Here is a 19,042-nt window from a genome sequence, read left to right on the forward strand (position 1 = left end):
TCTCTGGAGCATGTCCCTGCTCTTTAGCTGCTGTTCAGTGCTGTGATTTGACACCAACTGTAATTTTGTTAGATGGCTGGGGATTTCCTGCTTAGGAACGGGATGAAGAGCCCAGAAGTGTGTCACTGAGCATGTTGGGATGGATGACTTCTTCATGCTTACTGACTAGCCGAGGGAGTAGCCTTGGCCCCAGGGACTGGCGGTGACACACCTCAGGCAAAGGAATTGGGCAGGCTAGGAAGTGGAGCCCAGGTCTCCCTCCACATCTGCCTCTCAAAGGGAGGCTCCAGTGTGTGCTGTGTTTTGACAACTGTACACAACTGTATATACCTACCCAAAGACACAGAAAATCCATGTCACATCTGGGGTGTTTCCAGTTTGGAGTCCTGGGAACATTCTGTGCAAGGCATTGTTAGTTATGTGCTTTCATTTGTCTTGGGAAATTAGCAAGGGAACGAAATACTGGGTTATGTTGTAGATTTTTCTCATGTGTATGAGATTGTTTTAAGCATATGTGACGTGGGTTGTGTAAGGCAAGCTTTGACTGTCTCTGGTGCTGGGTGAGCATGGCTAAGAAACGTTAGCTGTGACAGCAAATAACTGTAATTGTATGGGACTGACATTGTCTGGGGCTTGTTGATCACCTTACATAGACTGAGCCACTCTATGAACTTGGTTCATACCTGAGTTATGACCAATTACTGACATGCCGGATTGGAAAGCTGACTCAGTGTAGAACCCCTGTGTCCACTCATCACGTGATTCAAGATTGGGGAACATGGAAGTGAGGGGTACCCCACTCGGGAGCATCCCATGTACATTCCTTCCTTCTTTCTGTAGTCAATCCATTCTTTTCCATCTCAAATCTGGAGCATGGCTGTAGCCCGACTCCTGGTCCTTGGTTTCCTGCCTTATTAACTCCGTCCTACTTTCTGATATGGTGGGACTGGAGTTATACACCCTGGGAGCTATTATGTCGGGGCTGGGAATCAAACCCTGGTTCTTTGGAAGAACAGTGGTTGTGAGTTGTCTTAGGGATGAACCATCTATCCTGCTCCAAGCCTCCATGTGTTAAAGGTTCCATGACCTTTCCACACAGCACCACCAACTTGGACCAAGGATCCACATTTCTCAAAGTCCAGCACACTGGAATGTGACAGTAAGCAAGACTCCAGGTGTGGGTGTCACCTGTTCCCTTCTTCATGTCCTTCTTGTGTCTTAGGATCCCATCTGGGGGCATAGGTCACGCTGGAGGAAGGTATGGAGTCGAGTGTATACGTGTCCCTCCTTTCTGTCATTCAAGGCTGCTCCTGGTGGCCTCAGGTCAAGTCACTCAGTCCCAGCAGCCATACGTCTTCATTGTCACCAGAGGGGCTCTAAATGCCAGCTAGAAAGCTCCCGTTCTCGGACTCTTAACCTAAACATGTCCAGCCTTCAAGAGGCTCCCCGTGCGATCTGTGAGGCTGGGCTGTAACGTCTGTTTTATCCCGCTAGTGTCTCCTTTGATGTGATGATGGTGATGGTGGTGACTTCTCCACATGTCAGTTTAGATGCCTCTGTCCAGATGTCTCGCATGGCTTCTGGAATCTTTCCTTTGTGGAACACAGTCAGCTCCTGGTAAAGGCGGGGCATGGATCTGCTTTGGGTCTTTTCTTCTTTCCAGCCCTCCAGGATCTTAATAAGTTACATAACCACTACCCAAGTCTTTGTTGGTTGAATAGAAAAATGTTTATACCTGATTTGGAGACAGAACATAGAAGCATTGCTTGGCTTTGTACCTTGGGAGTAATTATTGCCTTGATTTTTATGGGTTGCAAGTTTGTGCCTATTAGTTAATTATACTGTAGCTGTGTACACTCTGTGTATGTGTGTTGTAGGCTAGAGATAGCTTCAGGTGTTGCTCCCAGACTGTTTTTTTTTTGAGACTCTCAGTGGGGCCCGAGAGCCCACCCATTAGGCTAGCCAGTGAGCCTCAAGGGTCTGCCTGTCCCTCTTACCCAAAGATGGGATCAGAAGCATACATCACCATTACTGGTTTTTTATGTGAGTCTTGGGGATCAGACTCAGGTCCTTGTGCTTCCTCAGGAGGTGTTTTCCGGATAGAGTCATCTTCCCAGACCCTCTAAGCTAGAGTCCGTGTTCATTTCCTTTGCCGCCCATTTGCAGACAGCCCACTCCACAGCAGGTGCAGGGCCATCTGAACTGTAGACACTGTTTGAAAGGGGCAGAGAATGGAGAGCAACGAAGTATGTGTGGCCATTTCTGGTCCTCCTTTCTCTTTAAGATGGAGACTTTGTTCTGTCATTCTAATACTCTTTCTGTGTTGAACCCCAAGTTACTGTGATAAAGGGAAGGACGGCTTCACGGCACCCACCATGTCAGCGTTCTGTGCCATGTGCCTTGGGGAGCTCTTCGCAAACTCACTTCTATTTCTGGAGTGGAAACTGTCCCAGGTGGAGTACCACACAGATGAAAAGGCTTTCCTGTGGTGGACTCGGTGTTTGGTTGCTTGTGATTATTTTGTGCTGGTACCTCTGACATCAGGAAGAAGTTATAAGCAATGGGAAGTATGGGTCCCTGAGACATGATATTTGGAGAGCAAGGCTCATATCATGAACTTGGCTAGATTATAAGAACGATAGATGGGAAATGAGGAATTTACTCTAAGGGAGTATAAGTAAGAATCTAGAATATTCTGTTTTCTCTGGACTCCCTTTTACCGTGTGTGTGTGTATGTTTGCATGTGCATGCGTGTGTAGATGTGTGCAGATGTGTGTGCGCGCATGTGTGTGTGTGTGTGTGTGTGTGTGTGTGTGTGTGTGATGCATGCCTGTGTCTGTGTGCAGAGGCCTGAGGAGGACACTGGATATCCTGATCTATGACTTTCCACCCCAGTACCTTATGACTGGATCTCTCAATAATGCTAGAGCTAGACTGGGGCCAGCAAATTCCAGTGTCCTTAAGTCTCTGCTCCCCCAGAGTACTGGAGACACACACACACACACACACACACACACACACACACACACAAAGCCCCTCAAACATTTTTGTATTTGTTTCATTTGCTTGAGTAAAATCAATGACAGTTCAGTTTTGATTTTTACTCAAATGCAAAAATCAGACTAGCTGTCCCAATACTCCCAATTTACTTAATGAATAATCTCTCTCTGTGTTTTGAAATGTCACAGTTGTTATTAATAAAATCTATTTATCTGCTGAAACCAGCAGCAACAATAACAGAAAGCTTGAGTAATATCAAACACCCAAGAAATAGTGTGTGAGGCTTCTGGGTAGGGACTGTGAGTTTGGAGTCGGGCCGTGGTTCCAGATCCTCGCTGGTCATTTTCAGCAGCGTATCCTTGGGTGATACTGAATTACTCTGAGCTTTAGATGGGAAGCCCTGGCGTTCAAGGAGGTGAAGTCCATTGTCGCTCTGGCTACCACATGCTGAAGCCCCAGGCCTGTGCCCTGCTGACATCACAGAACAAACCCTGGGTGATCTTGTCTTCAGGTTTATGCACCTTGCTGGAGTGCACCTTGCCCCTCCCTCCTTCTGCAACCTATTAGCAATCTCTAATAAACTGGTCACCATGGAGGTGTTTTCTATTTTTAGAGAAGTTCCTAAAATGGTGCAGAGAGTTTCCATGTATCTTTAGGATGTGAGCGTCTCCCACAAGTCAAGTCTGTGGAAGCCTTGAGACACCACCACTGAGTTCCCCTTCCTCTTCTGTTGCTGTGGGGGGAATCCCCTGACAAAGAGACACTTAGATGAGAAAATGGCTTCTTTTGGCTACAGTTCCAGACGGGACACAGTTCATCATGGTGGAGAAGATCTGGCAATAAGGAAGAGGAAGAGAGGAGGGAAAAGAGAGAAAGAGAGAGAGAGAGAGAGAGAGAGAGAGAACACGACTGAACGTGAGAACATGAAGTGTGTCCAAGTTCTAAAATCCCAGAGCCTACCATCCCCACCCCATGATGTACTTCCTCTAGCAAGGTGTCTTGGTTTGGGTTTTTATTGCTGTGAAGAGACACTATGACCATGACAACTCTTATGAAGGAAATATTTAATCGGGGTGGCTTGCTTACAGTTCAGAGGTTCAGACCATTATCGTCATGATGGGAGCATGGTGGCATACAGGCAGACTTGGTGCTGGCTACATCTTGAACAGAAGGCCATTTTCTTTCAAATCACCACACAAGGCTTCAGTTTTCGATTTTCTTCCCTTTTATTTTATTTTGTATATTTGGATGTTTTGCCTGTGTGTGTGTCTTTGCACCATGTGTGTGCAGTGCCTGAGGAGGCCAGAAGAGGGTGTTAGATATCCTGGGTCTGCAGTTATACACCATGTGAGCCATAATGTCAGGGCTGGGAATCAAACCCTGGTTATTTGGAAGAACATGGTTGTGGGTTGTCTTAGGGATGAACCATCTATCCTGCTCCAAGCCTCCATGTGTTAAAGGCTCCATGACCTTTCCACACAGCACCACAACTGTGGACCAAGGATCCCGAGGGAACATTTCTCAAAGTCCAGCACACTGGAATGTGACAGTAAGCAAGACTCCAGGCAGTGGGCGTCACCTGTTACCTTCTTCATGTCCCTCTTGTGTTTTAGGATCCCATCTGGGGGCATATATCATCACATGGGTCCTTCTCTGGGGGCCTGGGCCACCCTGGAGGAAGGTGGGGAGTCAAGTGTGTACATGCTTAGTGTTGCAATCCCTAGGTCAAGGTGCTCTTCTGGGCGGGGATCACACTATACGCTCCTTAATTGCCTGTTTGCCCATCTACATCTGGGGCACTCAGGGACTATTAGAGTCATAAATTTATTATGCCCCGTTCTTCTTCCGGATGCAGGTCCTCAACAGGCCCATTCCGTCGTTTATTAGTGGCCTGTAGTTCCGGTATAAGCAGAAGTGTAACTAGCTCTTTTATAGTCTCATTTTATTTCCTTCAGAAACCTCCCCGGTAGCATGGTTCTAGTTTTAATTTTTTAAGGAACCTCTACATTGTTTTCTCAGCCAGCGTTCGTCAGAGGAGTGAAGGCATCTGAGTGTGAGCCTGTGCGCTTCTTAATTTGGAAGGTTAAAAAATCACTTTAAATGCAGGCAACAGACTCAAAAGGCGGGTTGAATCACTTCCTGATCATTCGTTCTGGCTTCTCCACCCCCGCTGCTCCCCTTCATTAGCAGGGATGACAGAGGACTTGTTTAGGTGACAAATATTAAACACGTCCCCATCCAAGGCTGCTCTGCTGAGTGGCAGCAGCACACAGAGATGCTGTGAGCAGAGCCAGAGCCTACCATGTCCACAATCCTGGGAGCTTGGGGAGAGAGCAAATCCAGCGAGATGGATAAGGGCCCCGGTCAGAGGGGAACTGGGCTCAGTCAGGGGAAGGAGGAACATGCTTAGTGAGCAGAGAGTTGGGAAGTGGGAGGATCCAGAATAGCCCCTGCCTTCTGCCAGCTCCGGGGTTGGTGTGGGGGCCCCCGTTGCTACATTCTCCCATTAGCCCTGGTTGGTAGCATCACTTCCAGTTGGCCAAGAGGACTCATGTTGTGTGTTGGGGCCACCTCACTAGTTAGTGCCTGATCGAGCCTCTGAGTCCAAATTCTGCGTTATGTTGTCACGAACACAGACTGCCAGCCAAGGGTCAGAGATGCCCAGGAGAAAGGCCAGCTTAGATAGGTCCTGACGTTGCCACAGATGGAGACACAGAGTTGCAACAAGAGCCAGAGAGTTCAGCATACCTCTGAGGGAGCAGTAGTGCAAGATAGGGTCCTCACAGTTGCTTAGGTCAACCCTAACTTTTTAAGTAAGTTGTGGTAAGATGTATACAATGCAGTGATGACCATTCAGTGGCGTTCAGAGCATCCACAGTGAACAATTTCCCATTCTCCACTACCAGGTAGTGATGTGCTCTGTCTGTGTGAATGTCTATATTTGTGTATTTCATATAAATAAAGTCAAGCATCTGGTTTGGTGCCATCTCTCCTTTCCAAGGGCCTTCTTCTCACACCCTTGTGAAGATCCTTGGCATGATACGGGCCCTGCTCTGATGCCATCTCCATCTTAGTGTGGCAGAAATTCTTCTGACCCAGAAAATAAGAAAGTCACAGGTTTGACATTAGCACAGGGGCATCATGTCCTCCACACATGCCCTTGAAATAGCTTTTCTTTGGCCCCACTCAGTTTAGACAGGAGCCTAGTGCATTGTACAAATTGTTCTTTTGCCACTTCTCAGTTCATGTGTAAAACAGGAGGCTGGCAAGGAAATAAAATAAAAAAATGAAGACATTCCACAGTGGATCTAGATTTGTCTAGAAGGGCGAAGAACAGCGATTTCTGTGGGGAGGTCTACCTGTGTTGACTTGGATGTTCCTCCATTCCAAGCATCCATCATTAACTTCTATCTTAGTCAGTGCTCTATCGTGAAGAGACACCACAACCACAGCCACCCTTAGAAAGGAAAACGTTAATCGGGGCTGGTTTATAGTTCAGAGGTTTAGTCCATTGTCATCATGGTGAAAAACATGGCAGTATGCGGGCAGACATGGTGCTGGAGAGGTAGCTGAGAGTTCTACATCTGGATCAGTAGTCACCAGGAAGAGAAAGACACTGGTCTTGGCTTGAGCATCTGAAACCTCAGAGCCCACTCCGTGTGACATACTTCCCCCAACAAGGCCACACTTACTTCAGTAGGGTGACAGCTCCAATAATGCTACTCCCTGAGTCTGTAGGAGCCATTTTCACTCAGACCAGTCTACACCTTAGCAGGGGCATGCCTCTCTGCTCCATATTGAGCAATATATTTGTGGGAGCTTGGCATGTTTCTCATGTATTAGTTGTGGTGATCCTCTAGAGGTTCTAGAGTACAGAATCAAAAGGATAAATATATATTAAAGTGGATTTATTGGGTTGTCTGACCTGATACAGTCTAGCTAGTCCAGCAATGACTAGAGAGGCTGAGAGTCCAGAGGTTCTTCGGTCTAGGTGGCTGGATGTCACAGCAGCCCCAATTTGGTGCTGAAGGCCTCGAGGGTTCCTGGAGAGCTTCTGCTATTCAGTCTGCACTGGAAGCCTGGGGAAGTTGGTTCTGATATTGGTGAAGGAATGCTTCAGCAACAGGATAGATGAACTCACCAGCAGAGTGAAGGCAAGCAGGCATAAAGCAAAGGCTTTTCTGCTATCTCTTTTTATCCGGGCTGCTATTGGGAGGTGCCACCGATATCTAGGATAGGTCTTTCCTCTTCTGATAATATAAGCCAGGAAATCTCCCACGGCAGTGCTAAGGGGCTTGTCTTTTAGTTGATTCCAGACCCAGTCACACTGACGACCAAGATTAGCTATCACAGGCAGGAAACAGATTTGGTACCCAGAGATGCAGAAGATGGACGTTGCAACAGAAGGTGTTGGAGTAGGTGTTGAGACAGGAAGGAACCAAGAGGCTGGGGAAGTAGTTCAGGTGATACTGGAAGAGTTGCTTCATCTCCTCCCTGTATGTAGAGCAGTCTTAGAAGGTCTGATGAGTGGGTTCCATGGGTCTTAGGGTTTTGAAATTGTTGAAGCGGGAGGGCTGTGTTGGAAACACGTTACTGATTGGGTCAAGTTCACAGAAGAGAATGAGAAAGTTTCCAAGTCTGTCCCTGTGCAGGTGGTGAGCTTACATGGGCTGTGGGAATCTAAAACCGGTGAAGTGAAGTTTGGGTGGGGAGTCCTTAAATCCTTTTGTTGTCTTTTACGACAGCCCGGACTCAAGGCATCGAACTGTTCAGTCTTTGCTCCCATCTAGTTAAGATGGCACCTTTCATCCTTCCTGGGCGCTTCAGAGGCTGAGGCAGTTTTCCATGGGTGCCGTCAAGACCTTTGCTGGAAAATCATTTCCAGGGCAAGTGACTTGGTGCGAGCCGTCGCTGGGAGAAGGGACACCACGGCTTCCTGCCTTGCCCGTTCCTTCTTCCCGCTGCCCCGATGCCTGCTTCTGTCACTGTGTTATTTCGGGGATGGGTCCGCTGCCCCGATGCCTGCTTCTGTCACTGTGTTATTTCGGAGATGGGTGACACAGCATAATTAAGTAAATTTTAGAAATGCGTTCTGCGTTTTATATGTCGTCTGTGACGGTTCCGACAGGCGGTGGGTGTCACAGCATGTGCAAGATTAAAAACTCACAGGCGATTAGTTAATTTGGTCAACTCTGGAGAACAGGTTGTCAAATTGAGCTTGTTGACCTCTGAGACCGGCCTCATTTTTTCCTTCTAGTCAGTCATTGAATTGATTGTGGTACAGCTTGGTTTGTGCCCTGCAACCGGCACTTACTGCCTGGGTGAAAAAGGAGCAAATTGCCTTAGTATTTAAGATTCAGTTTCTTTTCATATTTAATGTGTATGTTTTTGTGTGGGGGAGTGGCCCGGTTTGCTTTTCTGTTTGTGTGAGAAAACACTGACCAAAAGCAACTTGGAGATGAAAAGGGTTTATTTTAATCTTACAGCTTTATCTTATCTTAGGTCACAGCCCATCACAGAGGGAAATCAGGGCAGGAACTCAAGGCAGGAACCTGGGAGCAGGAAATCCGACAATGGGGGAACACTGCTTACTGGCTCTTTCCAAGGCTTACATTCTTATACAGCCCAGAACTACCTGCCCAGGCATGGCACTGCCCACAGTGGACTGGGCCCTCTTACATCAACCAAGAAAATGCCACGCGGACATATACCCATAGGCCATTCTGAGGGTGGCTGTTCCTCAGTGGAGGTTCCCTCTTCCAGGTGTGTCAAGTTGACAACCAAGGTTAGCTGTGAAAGTGGGAGGACATCTACATGCATGTGCACTCTTGTGGAGGTCGGAGATCAACTCTGGTGTTGTTACTCAAGGGCATCACTATGTTTATTGAGATAGGGACTCTCATGGAACCTGGAGCTGGCTAATCTGTCTACACTGGCTGGTTAAGAACACCCACTATGCTTATTGAGATAGGAAACCTGGAGCTGGCTAATTCGTCTACACTGGCTGGTTAAGAACACCCACTATGCTTATTGAGATAGGAAACCTGGAGCTGGCTAATCCGTCTACACTGGCTGGTCATCAACCCCCAGGGATCCATGGTCTCCACATTCCCAGAGCTGGGACTGCAAGCACGGGCTGCCACACTCAGCGTTTTCAGCACAGACTCTGGAGGATTATACTTAGGTCCTGATGCTTACCTAGGAAACAGTGTTCTGACTGAGCCCATATCCCCAGACTGAGATTCAGTTTCTTGTTCCACAAATAACAACGGAAAACATTCTCCTCCTGGGGCTGTGATATGAAGACAGGATCTCAGATGTCAACGTAGGTGGCTGGAAATGGCTGCTGATCAATAGATATTAGCTTCCCTCTTCATTTTTAGAGACGAGGACACCGAAGAGACCCGTCTGACATTGACATACTGGCATCTTCAGACATTTCAAATGCTGTCGCATGGCACAAGGGGCAGGCAGGCCCACCGTTTTTGATGTGCCAGAGAGCAGGAAAAGAGATGAAGAGGTGAACATGAAGAGGAGACACATGTCAGTTCAACACAAAGAAGATCTCTCTAATAACCAGCCATGATCTCATGCACGGGAGCCTATGTAGTTTGGAGCAGTTTGTATTGGGAGCTTTAAATTAGAACAGCACTTCTCAGCAGCCTTAGGACTCACATCTGGGGCCAGATGTCTCTTGGTTGTCAGGGGCTGTCATGCATATTGTAGGATGTTTATCATGAGACATAGCCCTTCTGTCCCACCCTCAGTGACTCTTGCTTGACATTGTCATCTGTCCCATGGAGTAAATCACTCTTGGATAAGAACTCCTATGCCAGAGGCTAGCAAACTGAAGTCCATCCATTCAGATCAACACTGTCCTGCACCAAACTGGGTCTCTTTATTTTTATTTATCCTTATTAGCATGCATTAATTATATTATACATACCAATGGGTCTTATGATGACCGTCTCATAAAGTATGCTACATATTTTAATCATTTTCATTCCCCTTGTCCTCTATGGCCCTTCCCATTCTCGCTGATCACTTTCCCCTCCTCAGCTAGCCTGCCTCCATTTTCATGCCTTTGCTGTTGTCGACCCAATGGGTCCATACTTGCAGGAACATGACTGAGGGGTTATTTACAAGAACATGGGCCACCTACAGTGGCTTCACCTTTGTTAAGTTAGGTTCATAAAACATGAATTCTGGGAGGAACTTTTGGAATTTTGGGGGGTAGTCTTTTGGTTGAGATAGTAGCTACCACCATATTATTATGACATAGATAATAGTGAGGTCCTCCTGGAAGGCCTTATGCATTGGTTCCTCCTACTCCCAAGGCCTTATGGGTTGCCCCCACCCCAAGACTTTATAGTTTGGTTCCCCACTCCTCAGAAGGCATTATAGGTTAGTTTTCCTCAGAGGCCTTATGGGTTGGTTAATGAGAGTCCCTCTATAGGGTCTCCACCTTATAGGATCTCCCACCCCAAAAAGCCTTTATGGGTTGGTGTACTGGCTGAATTTGCATGTCTGCTTGACACAAGCTAGAGTCATCAGAAAGGAATGAACCTCAGTTGAGGAAATGCCTCCATGAGATCCAGCTATAAGGCATTTTCTCAATTAGTGATCAGTGGGGGAAGGTCCAGTCCATATGGGCGGTGCCATCTCTGGACTGGTGGTCCTGGGTTCTATAAGAAAGCAGGCTGAGCAAGCCATGAGGAGCAAGCCAGTAAGCAGCACTCCTCCTTGGCCTCTGCATTATATCCTGTCTCCAGGTTCCTGCCCTGTTTGAGTTTCTGTCCTGACTTCCTTCAGTGATGGACTACAGCATAAGCCACCATTTCCTCCCCAGCTTGCATTTTGGTCGTGTTGTTCAGTTGCAGCAGTAGACGCCCTCACTAAGGCAATTGGTCAATGACTTGCTCCCTGTGGTTTCTGCAGGTCATGTTAGCGGCTTCCTATTGGTCCCTGCTAGCACCAGCGGTTGAGATGGCCACGTCCTCAGGGGGCTTCGGTGCCTTTGCCTTCTTCCCTGTGGCTGTTGGCTTCACTCTGGGGGCTGCTTTCGTCTACCTGGCTGATCTCCTGATGCCGCACTTGGTGAGTATCATGATCTCCTGAGCTGTCAAGTCAGGAGCCATTCGGTTCTGGGCAGTACATCCATTTCTGTTTTGCCTTGCTGGATCCATTCATACCTCAGGTAGCATGGTAGATTCTTCACAGACAAGACAGTAGTGGAAGTGAGTGGTGATTCCTTCCTTAAAGAATGTGCTTGCTCATTAACATGACGCATCCATCACAGCCCAGCCACATCTTGCTAAGTTCAGATTGTGAATGTCAGATATGTAAGTTGTACCTGATGTGGTGTGTTACATGTATGTATACATGAGCAACCGGAACTGGGGGAAGGGAGTGCCTTATGGTCCTGGTTTGGGCCTCAGGAACTGATGACCTCATCAGGGAGGTGACAGCACACCTAAGGACAGTGACAGACTTTTACTAGTTCATCACATCTGCATAGGTGAACAGGAAGTGGCTGGAAGAGGGGGAGTCTGGGAGGTTGAGGTTCACTTCTGATGTTTATGGACCACATCCCTTTTAGCTCCTGATTTCCTCCCTACCATGTGGGAGGAACAAACAACAAAAGCATCGGTGTCGGGGAGAATTAGAGCTATTGACTTCTGTGTGGAAATCAGGATGTGATCTGGGCTTGGTCTGGGCATCACTTTCTGGCGTGAACTACTTGGCCAAGCAGAGAGCCAACTCCAGGCTTGTGTGATGGCAGCTGGAAGAAGCCTTTGGCTAAACTCTTGTTACCAGGGTGAATGCTATTGGCAGTGGGGGAGGTTGATGCCAGTCACAGGGTGGGATGCGTGTGGTTCACTTACCACATTCATACCCAACAGGTCTTAGAGGTGGGCAGAAGAAGTACTTCCAAGTTGGTGCCCGGGTTCCCTGATCACACAGAAAGGGAAGAGGGAGAGGAAGAAACTGAGATTGTTTCTTCTGTTAGATTGTGGAGTGGTTGGAGTTAGGGGATATATGCTCCAGGATGTTGGTGAGACCTCTTGTGTGCGTACTCCCTCTCCACCCCTCCCTCTCCCCTCTAGTCATTCTCCACCCCCCTTTTCTCTGCCTACCTTCTTCTTTCTCTCCTTTCCTCCTTTCATCTTTTCCTCCCCCCCCCCCGCCCTCGACAGGTTCTCTCTACGTAGCCCAGGGTAGCCTTGAACTCCCAATCTCCCACTTCAGCTCCCAGGTGCTAGGATTTCAGGCCTGAGCAGCCATGCCTAAGCCTTCTCCTGTCTCGCCTTAAATTACCAACTAGAGAAAGGAAAGAGTGACCTCATGGGACCTAGACTGCTGGGCCCCGGGGCCATCATGAGGCTTCTGTCACTTGCGGAGGAGACACATTTAAGCACATTGCCTGAACCAGTTGGATGCGTGGACGACTGTGATAATATCCCAAGGAAACACCATCTGTCAGCTGTTTTCTCATCACGGGAAGCTTGAATGACGGTGTCTGTTTTTGCCCCCTGGATGTTTGGCGTCCTTGCTGTCGGATGTGACTACTGGTGGCTTTTAGAGGCTGTCACGGGGAGCTGTTTATTCTGCTCTGAAGCCCATCTAGCTATGTGTGAACTTCTTAGTGGAAGGTTGTGAATACAGTGGCCTGAACTCCCAGGCAGGGGATTGACGTGGCTCTGTGGCTCCGAGTGTCTCAGTGGCTCCATGGCTCCATACAGCCTGCGCCTGCCTCTCATTCTTCTCTCTCACTGGGGCTACCCAGGCTCCTAAGCCAGTCTCTCATTAAGAGCCCTTCCTGTCATGATTGGTCTTCATTCCTGGGACCTCGGGAAGGATGGGACTGGTGGACACCAGGCTTAGTACCAGGTGTGTTTGAGCAGCTGCCTGAGCAGAGGGGCGTTCTCTGGGCAGTGTAAATAGTTGCTGGCCAGTTTGCACTGGGCTACGGGCTCTGTTGTTGTTGTCGTCAACCTTCGGTTCCCGTTTGTTTTCATATATGCTTTAGATAAGGACACAGTTGCTCCTGGGTTGAGCTCTGGATAGATAATAAAGAAAATCAGAAATGGCTATGGAGAGGAGGCTCAATGTTATGGGGTGGGGTTGAGGAAGGGTTGAGATAAGAGACACCTAACCGTCAGGAATCAGACCTTGCCCGTTGGCAGAAGACTCAGTAAACATCTGTTCTGGGGCACTGGAGAAAAAATTAATTGCCACGGTTAATGTGAGAAGGGGAGCGAACACGTCTCAGAAGGTCTCATAAATAGGCAGGCTTTGTTTCTAATTGCCCCCGCTCCTGAATACAGATGTCCACGGAGTCATGCTCAGAGACAGCCCGCTGCCCTGCACTGCGAGGCTAGCTAAAGGTTTCCCTCTGTGGCACTGGTAATTTGCTTCCCCGACTTGAAAAGGGCTGCAGCTTGGCCCTTCCGCAGGTGCCATGTGGAGTGTGAATTAATGGGTTTTGATATGGAGTCCCTGTGGTTCTACGGTATCGATTGAGTGCAGGCAGGGAATGAACCTTCCCAGGGCAGCAAGACTCGATTCCCTGAAAGCTGACTGCTCCTGGAATTTGGGAGCCAACCACTTTTGAGGTGGGGGGGATGAGTTGTGTGTGCGGCGGCGGCGGGGGGGGGAGGGGGGGCTTCAGTTTTTTATTCATGGAATCTTACCGAGGAGTCAGAGTGGGCAGGAGATGGCTCTGGAGGAGCAGAGGGGAGGAGGAGAAGCCCAGCAAGCCCTTGACTTTCCCATGCATGCGTGTATGTGCCTAGGAATGGAATCTTGTTTTCGGGTTTCTGGAAAAACAAATGGTAACGGTGCCTGTGTTGGTGCTGCCTGCTCTTTTCAGCTTGCTTCTGTCTTGGACCACTTACCCTGAGAAGACACAGCTCTCTCCTTCCCTCCCTCCTCTCTTTGGGTGTCTGACATCTTAGGGAGACTAAGTACGAGGCTGCAGTGGGAAGAAGAAGCAGCAGTTGCCGCGGCTCTCTGTGGCTTTCTGTGGTTTTCTCCTGCCTGTGAAAACTTGGCCTAAGTCTCTCCTGAGCAGGCTCGGGGTGGGAGTGCGGGAGATCAGCTTCCTCCTGGATTTAAGGGAGTCCCCAGTCACGGTCTATAGCTTCTCACTGTGATGGTCAAGAAGATGGTGTTAGTGAGAACTCAGCTGAGAGGAACAGGCCCATCACTCTCGTGCTGCAGTTTTTGGTGGGCAGGAGTTCCTTCCAGGAACCACACGTGACTAATGTCCGAAGTGACATGTCACAAGGGCAAGCTTTGACAAGCAGAGGTTGTTTGCTAGTACCTTTCTCTTTTGTAGATTTTTTTTCCACCACTAGCATGCCTTATTCTAATTTGCAAAGAACGAGAGAGAATGCGTGCCTTTGTATGTGCGGCTCACAAGGGTATGGGGTAAAGCTGGTACCATGGGGGGGCCTGATTGGCGCTACAGGGAAGTGAGACATGGTCCTCACCCTCAGCTGTCCCAGCTCACTCTTCCTAACGTTTCCTTGAGGGTTGAGATATGGGCTCTTGCCTCCCCCTGTGAGGTGCACTTTGGGCTGGTGTATCGTTGACATTTAGCTGGGCCAATGGCAGCCTCGAGTGCAGCCGTGGCTGGTTCCTTCCTGATAGGGACATGGTTGTGCCAGTAGAAAAGTCTGGAATGTAGGGTGAACTTTTATGGTCCCCGGTCAGGGAAGGATGCAGCTTTGAAAGGGGACCTCTTGGTTACCTGTCTGCATGTTTGTATCAGCTTGTTTTGGTAATGAACTTCTCTAGGCCAGGTGACTGAAACAGCGAGGATTTATTTATTTTTTTCCTTCCTTGGAGGCTGGAGGTCCAAATGCCCAGTGTCCCCAGGCCTTTGCTGTTGGGCTGTTGGATTGCCATGTTCTCTCCGAGGCCTCATGCGGTCCTCTTCTGTGTAGGTGATCCTTCCTGGTGTCTCTATGTGTCCCTATGTGTCCAGATTTCCTCTATAAGGATGCCACTCCATTTGGTCCATGGCTCTGCAATAATTTAGCTATATTTTTTTTTCAAATTTTTTTTAAAAGATTTTTTTTTCATTTTATATACCAACCACAGTACCCTCTTCCTCCTCTTCTCCCTCCCCTCTCATTTCCACCCTACCCAACCCTCCATCCACCACTCCTCAGAAAGGGTAAGGTCTCACATGGGGGGGGGAGTCAACAAAGTCTTAAATATCAAGTTGGGGCAGGGTCAAGCCCCTCCCCCTGTATCTAGTCTGAGCAAGGTATCCCATCATAGACAGTGGACTCCAAAATGACAATTTATGTACTGCTAGTGGCCCCACAGACTGTCCAAGCCACAGAACTGTCACCCATGTTCAGAGGGCATAGTTAGGTCCTATTCAGGTTCCCCAGCTATCAGTCCAAAGTCAGTGAGCTCCCACTAGCTTGGGTCAACTGTTTGTGGGTTTCCCCATCATGATCTTGACCCCTTTGCTCATGTAATCCTTCCTCCCACTCTTTGACTGGACTCTGGGAGCTCAGCCCAGTGCTTGGCTGTGGATCTCTGCCTCTGCTTCCATTAGTTACTGGATGAAGGTTCTATGATGACAATTAAGGTAGTTGTCAATCTGATTACAGGGGAAGGCCAGTTCAGGCACCCTCTCCACTATTGCTAGGAGTCTTAACTGGGGTCATCCTTGTAGATCCCTGGGAGTTACCCTAGCAACAGATTTCTCCCCAACCCCATAACGGCTCCCTCTTATCAAGTTACCAGTCATCTCTCTTAAAATCCCATCTCTAGACAGTCACATTGTGAGGTGCTGGGGTTAGGATTTTAGCATACAAAATTTGGAGGGGCTTGATTCATCCCAAGAGAGCATCTCTGAAGTTTCTGTGTATTTATTTAATCAGTTAATTAGATGTATTATTTATATGTGTGTGCACACACACATGTGTGAGTGTGTGGATATCAGAGATCAACTCTGAGTGTTGTTTCTTAGCCACTGTCCACCTTCACCTTGTTTTTTGGCTTTTTTTGGGGGGCTCCCATTGTTTTTTTGAGACAGGGTCTCTAACTAGGATCTGGGCTCACTAATTTAGCCAGGCTGCCAGCCAGCATACTCCAGGGATCCAGGCACGGCAAGAACTTTACTGACGGAGCCATCTCCCCAGCCCTTCGCAGTTTCTCTTGATACTTGTAGGGTTAAGCTAGAGAGATGACTGGGTAGAGGAAGCTCATCCTGTGTATGCTGTCATAGGCCACCGGGCAGGCACAGTACGTTCCTAACCAGAGCCCACTCTGCGCATCATGTCCCTAAGCACTTCCTGGTGGCTGCGTGGGGGTTCCCCGAGGGGCCTGCTGTGCTGAGGAATCTGTGACTCCAATTAACACTCCACTCCTGAGTGGAGAATCAGCATGTATGACAGTGGGGGTCCTGGTGGGGGAGGGGGCGAAGGATGTTAGGAAAGGCTTCCTGTTCACAGAGCCTCAGAGACTGAGGTGCTCTTGGCCCCCTGAAATCCCAGGTCTTTCCTCTAGGTGAAGCTTTAGGGAGTTGGCATGCCTGGTACTTTTTCACAGTTAGAAATGGCATAGCCATGGTGGAGGCAACTTGTACAGCTCTTGGGGATACCTACAGCCTCCTGTGGCTCCGAAAGTGTGATCACATACAGCTTTGGGTTCTGTTGGCATGAAACAACTTCCTAATGCCGAGGCCTTACTGACTCATATAAAAAACAGTGGTTTAGGCTGGGGATGTCCTTATGGGTTCACTCCCCAGTACCACAAAACAGCAACAGCACACAACCCAAAAAGCCAGACAACTTAGCCATTCTGTAGCCATGTGTGAGTGCCTGTGTATGTTGGAACACCTGCCATGACCTCCCTTTCTTCCATCTATGCCCCGTGCTTTCTGGAGCGGGCAGGATACGTGTCTGTAATGCTTGTGCTTTAGCTGTTCCTGTTGTCCTGGCTCATTGAGGTGTCACAAAAACTAACTGAGGCTTTGCAGGCAGAGGACTAGGAGGTTTCAGGACTACCTGCTCTTTTAGCTTTCAACCAGGGTATGAAAATGTGCCTGGACAATGAAGTTTATTCCCAAAGGAGCCGGAGTGGGACAGGTGTAATCATACACAGAAACAAACACACACATACACACACGCGAACTTGCTGAGGGAGACTCCTCAAGCACTGAGTGGTTCTTTCGTCATAGGTAGGGCTTCTAAAATGTGAACATGGAATCTGTTAGAACCTGTGCTCATTCTCCCATCTTTTCATATGTCAGGCTATAAAGTCATGACTGGTTGGTTCTATTGCCACTACTTGAGTCAGGCAGCATTTCAGGCACCATCATGGAGTTACCTAGAACCTGTGGGTGGTTGGGGTGGCAGAGACAACTTGTGGGGTGGATGCAGAGACACCGAGAACGCACCTAAGTTAATGGCATACCCTCTTACTCTTCAGGGGAACTGGGACAGGGTTTGGCTTGCCCGCAGGCTGCAGCTCTCTCTCGTCAGGTGGCAGGTGCTTCATGGAACACACCTCCCTTGCTGTGTCTTGCTGCTCATCAGATCTCAGATTGATTGGGCCAAGGAGTCAGAGTCCCAGGGAGTTGGAGGGGAAAGAGCCAGTGTCAGGGAAAAAATGGACAGTCAAGTTTAGGGACAGAGAGGAGGTTTGGCCAGTTTGTAGGGAAAGAGGGGGCAGTTAAAGCCACTGGGATGTCATTCTCTCTCTCTCATGCAGCCTTGGGGATGCTCTAGGCTTAGGTGGAAGAGATGGGATTTTTCTTTTTAAACCCCGTGTCTTGGAGACAACCCATGAATCGGATCACAGCCTTGTGCTTTGGAAATTCCCTTTTCCAAATACACAGGTGAGAAGTAGGAGGGCTGCCTCTGCCTTGATGTGCTGAGGTGGGGAGTTGTGAATTTATTATGCAGACCTTAAAATCATTAAACATAATAAGATAATGACAGCGGTTAGCAATGGCTGCACAGGCCAGTGGGTTCTTGTTTCTTCCTGCTGAAGGGCTGGGGGCTAAGCGTGTGTGTGTGTGTGTGTGTGTGTGTGTGTGTGTGTGTGTGTGTGTGTGTCTTTCTTGCTGTGCACATGACCCTTACTTGGTGTGGTCAAAGAAGGACCTGAAACAGAGTCAAACTGGTGCCCCATCCCCACCCCACATCTCTTCAGCAACATCCTTCCTTGATTGTAGCCATCCTCACACGCTTTCTCCTTTTAGGATTGGACAGTGCTCCCTGGACCAGTATCCTCTGGACCAGGCCAGCTTTAGCCAAAAAGCCAGAGTTGCTGCTCACTCTGAGAGCTGGGACTGGCCCTCCTGCATATCCAAACCCATGCCAAGAACAGGGCTGAAGCTGGGGTCTCTTCCAGGCTGGCATGGTGGAGAGGATTCTAGGTTTCTCTAAATGTTAACCTGAATGTAAACATAAAATACAAAACACAATACAAAGGAGCGGTAGAATTGCCAGCGGGGAAGCCGCAAAGAAGCAAGCCCTGCAGCCTGTGGTTGAGATAAGCATCCTTAAAGCCAAAGATCTGCCTCCATGAAGCAAGGGCTCACCTGGGTGGCCACCCACTCCAGATCCCTTGGCCACAGCATTTGAATTAGCAGTTTGCTTTCTGCTGGTCTTCAGAAAACTGGAGATCAGGCATATGTTCCCGTGTGTGGTCATGGACATGCATGTGGATGCATTCACACACACATTCACAGTTACATATGGCGCGCGCGCGCACACACACACACACACACATACACACATACACATACATGCTTTCATGTGCACGCTGATGGGCGAGTGTACACACACCTGGGTCTTCAGGGTGACACCCGTCCTGTCAGACCCATGGACTAAGGACCTACTGCCGCACAGGATGGCAGTGGTTACAAAATGCAGAAGAGTGTCTCGGGACAGGTTGACAGAAGCAGCCTACGGCAGAAACTGTTGTTCAGCCCTGGGACCCAAGGAGCAGCCTGGACTTGGCTAGTGTCAGCTCCAGGCATGATGTGCGCAGTAGTGGTTTGGTTGTA

General features: G+C 48.7%; 1 protein-coding gene across 6 annotated transcripts in view; it reads left to right on the forward strand.

The window, feature by feature from the left end:
- The window catches only part of Slc39a11 (solute carrier family 39 member 11), a 441,115-nt gene that overhangs the window by 120,783 nt on the left and 301,290 nt on the right, over positions 1-19,042 (forward strand). For all 6 annotated transcript variants that reach the window (XM_041635707.1, XM_041635709.1, XM_041635706.1 and 3 more), the window contains one exon: positions 10,939-11,097. In XM_041635707.1, the coding sequence (XP_041491641.1) occupies positions 10,939-11,097 (159 nt within the window). The remainder of the gene's footprint in view (positions 1-10,938; positions 11,098-19,042) is intronic.

This window comes from Microtus oregoni, unplaced genomic scaffold, assembly GCF_018167655.1.
Source record: "Microtus oregoni isolate MIOR12 unplaced genomic scaffold, Mior012 000048F_ref0000485, whole genome shotgun sequence".
Lineage (NCBI taxonomy): Eukaryota > Metazoa > Chordata > Mammalia > Rodentia > Cricetidae > Microtus > Microtus oregoni.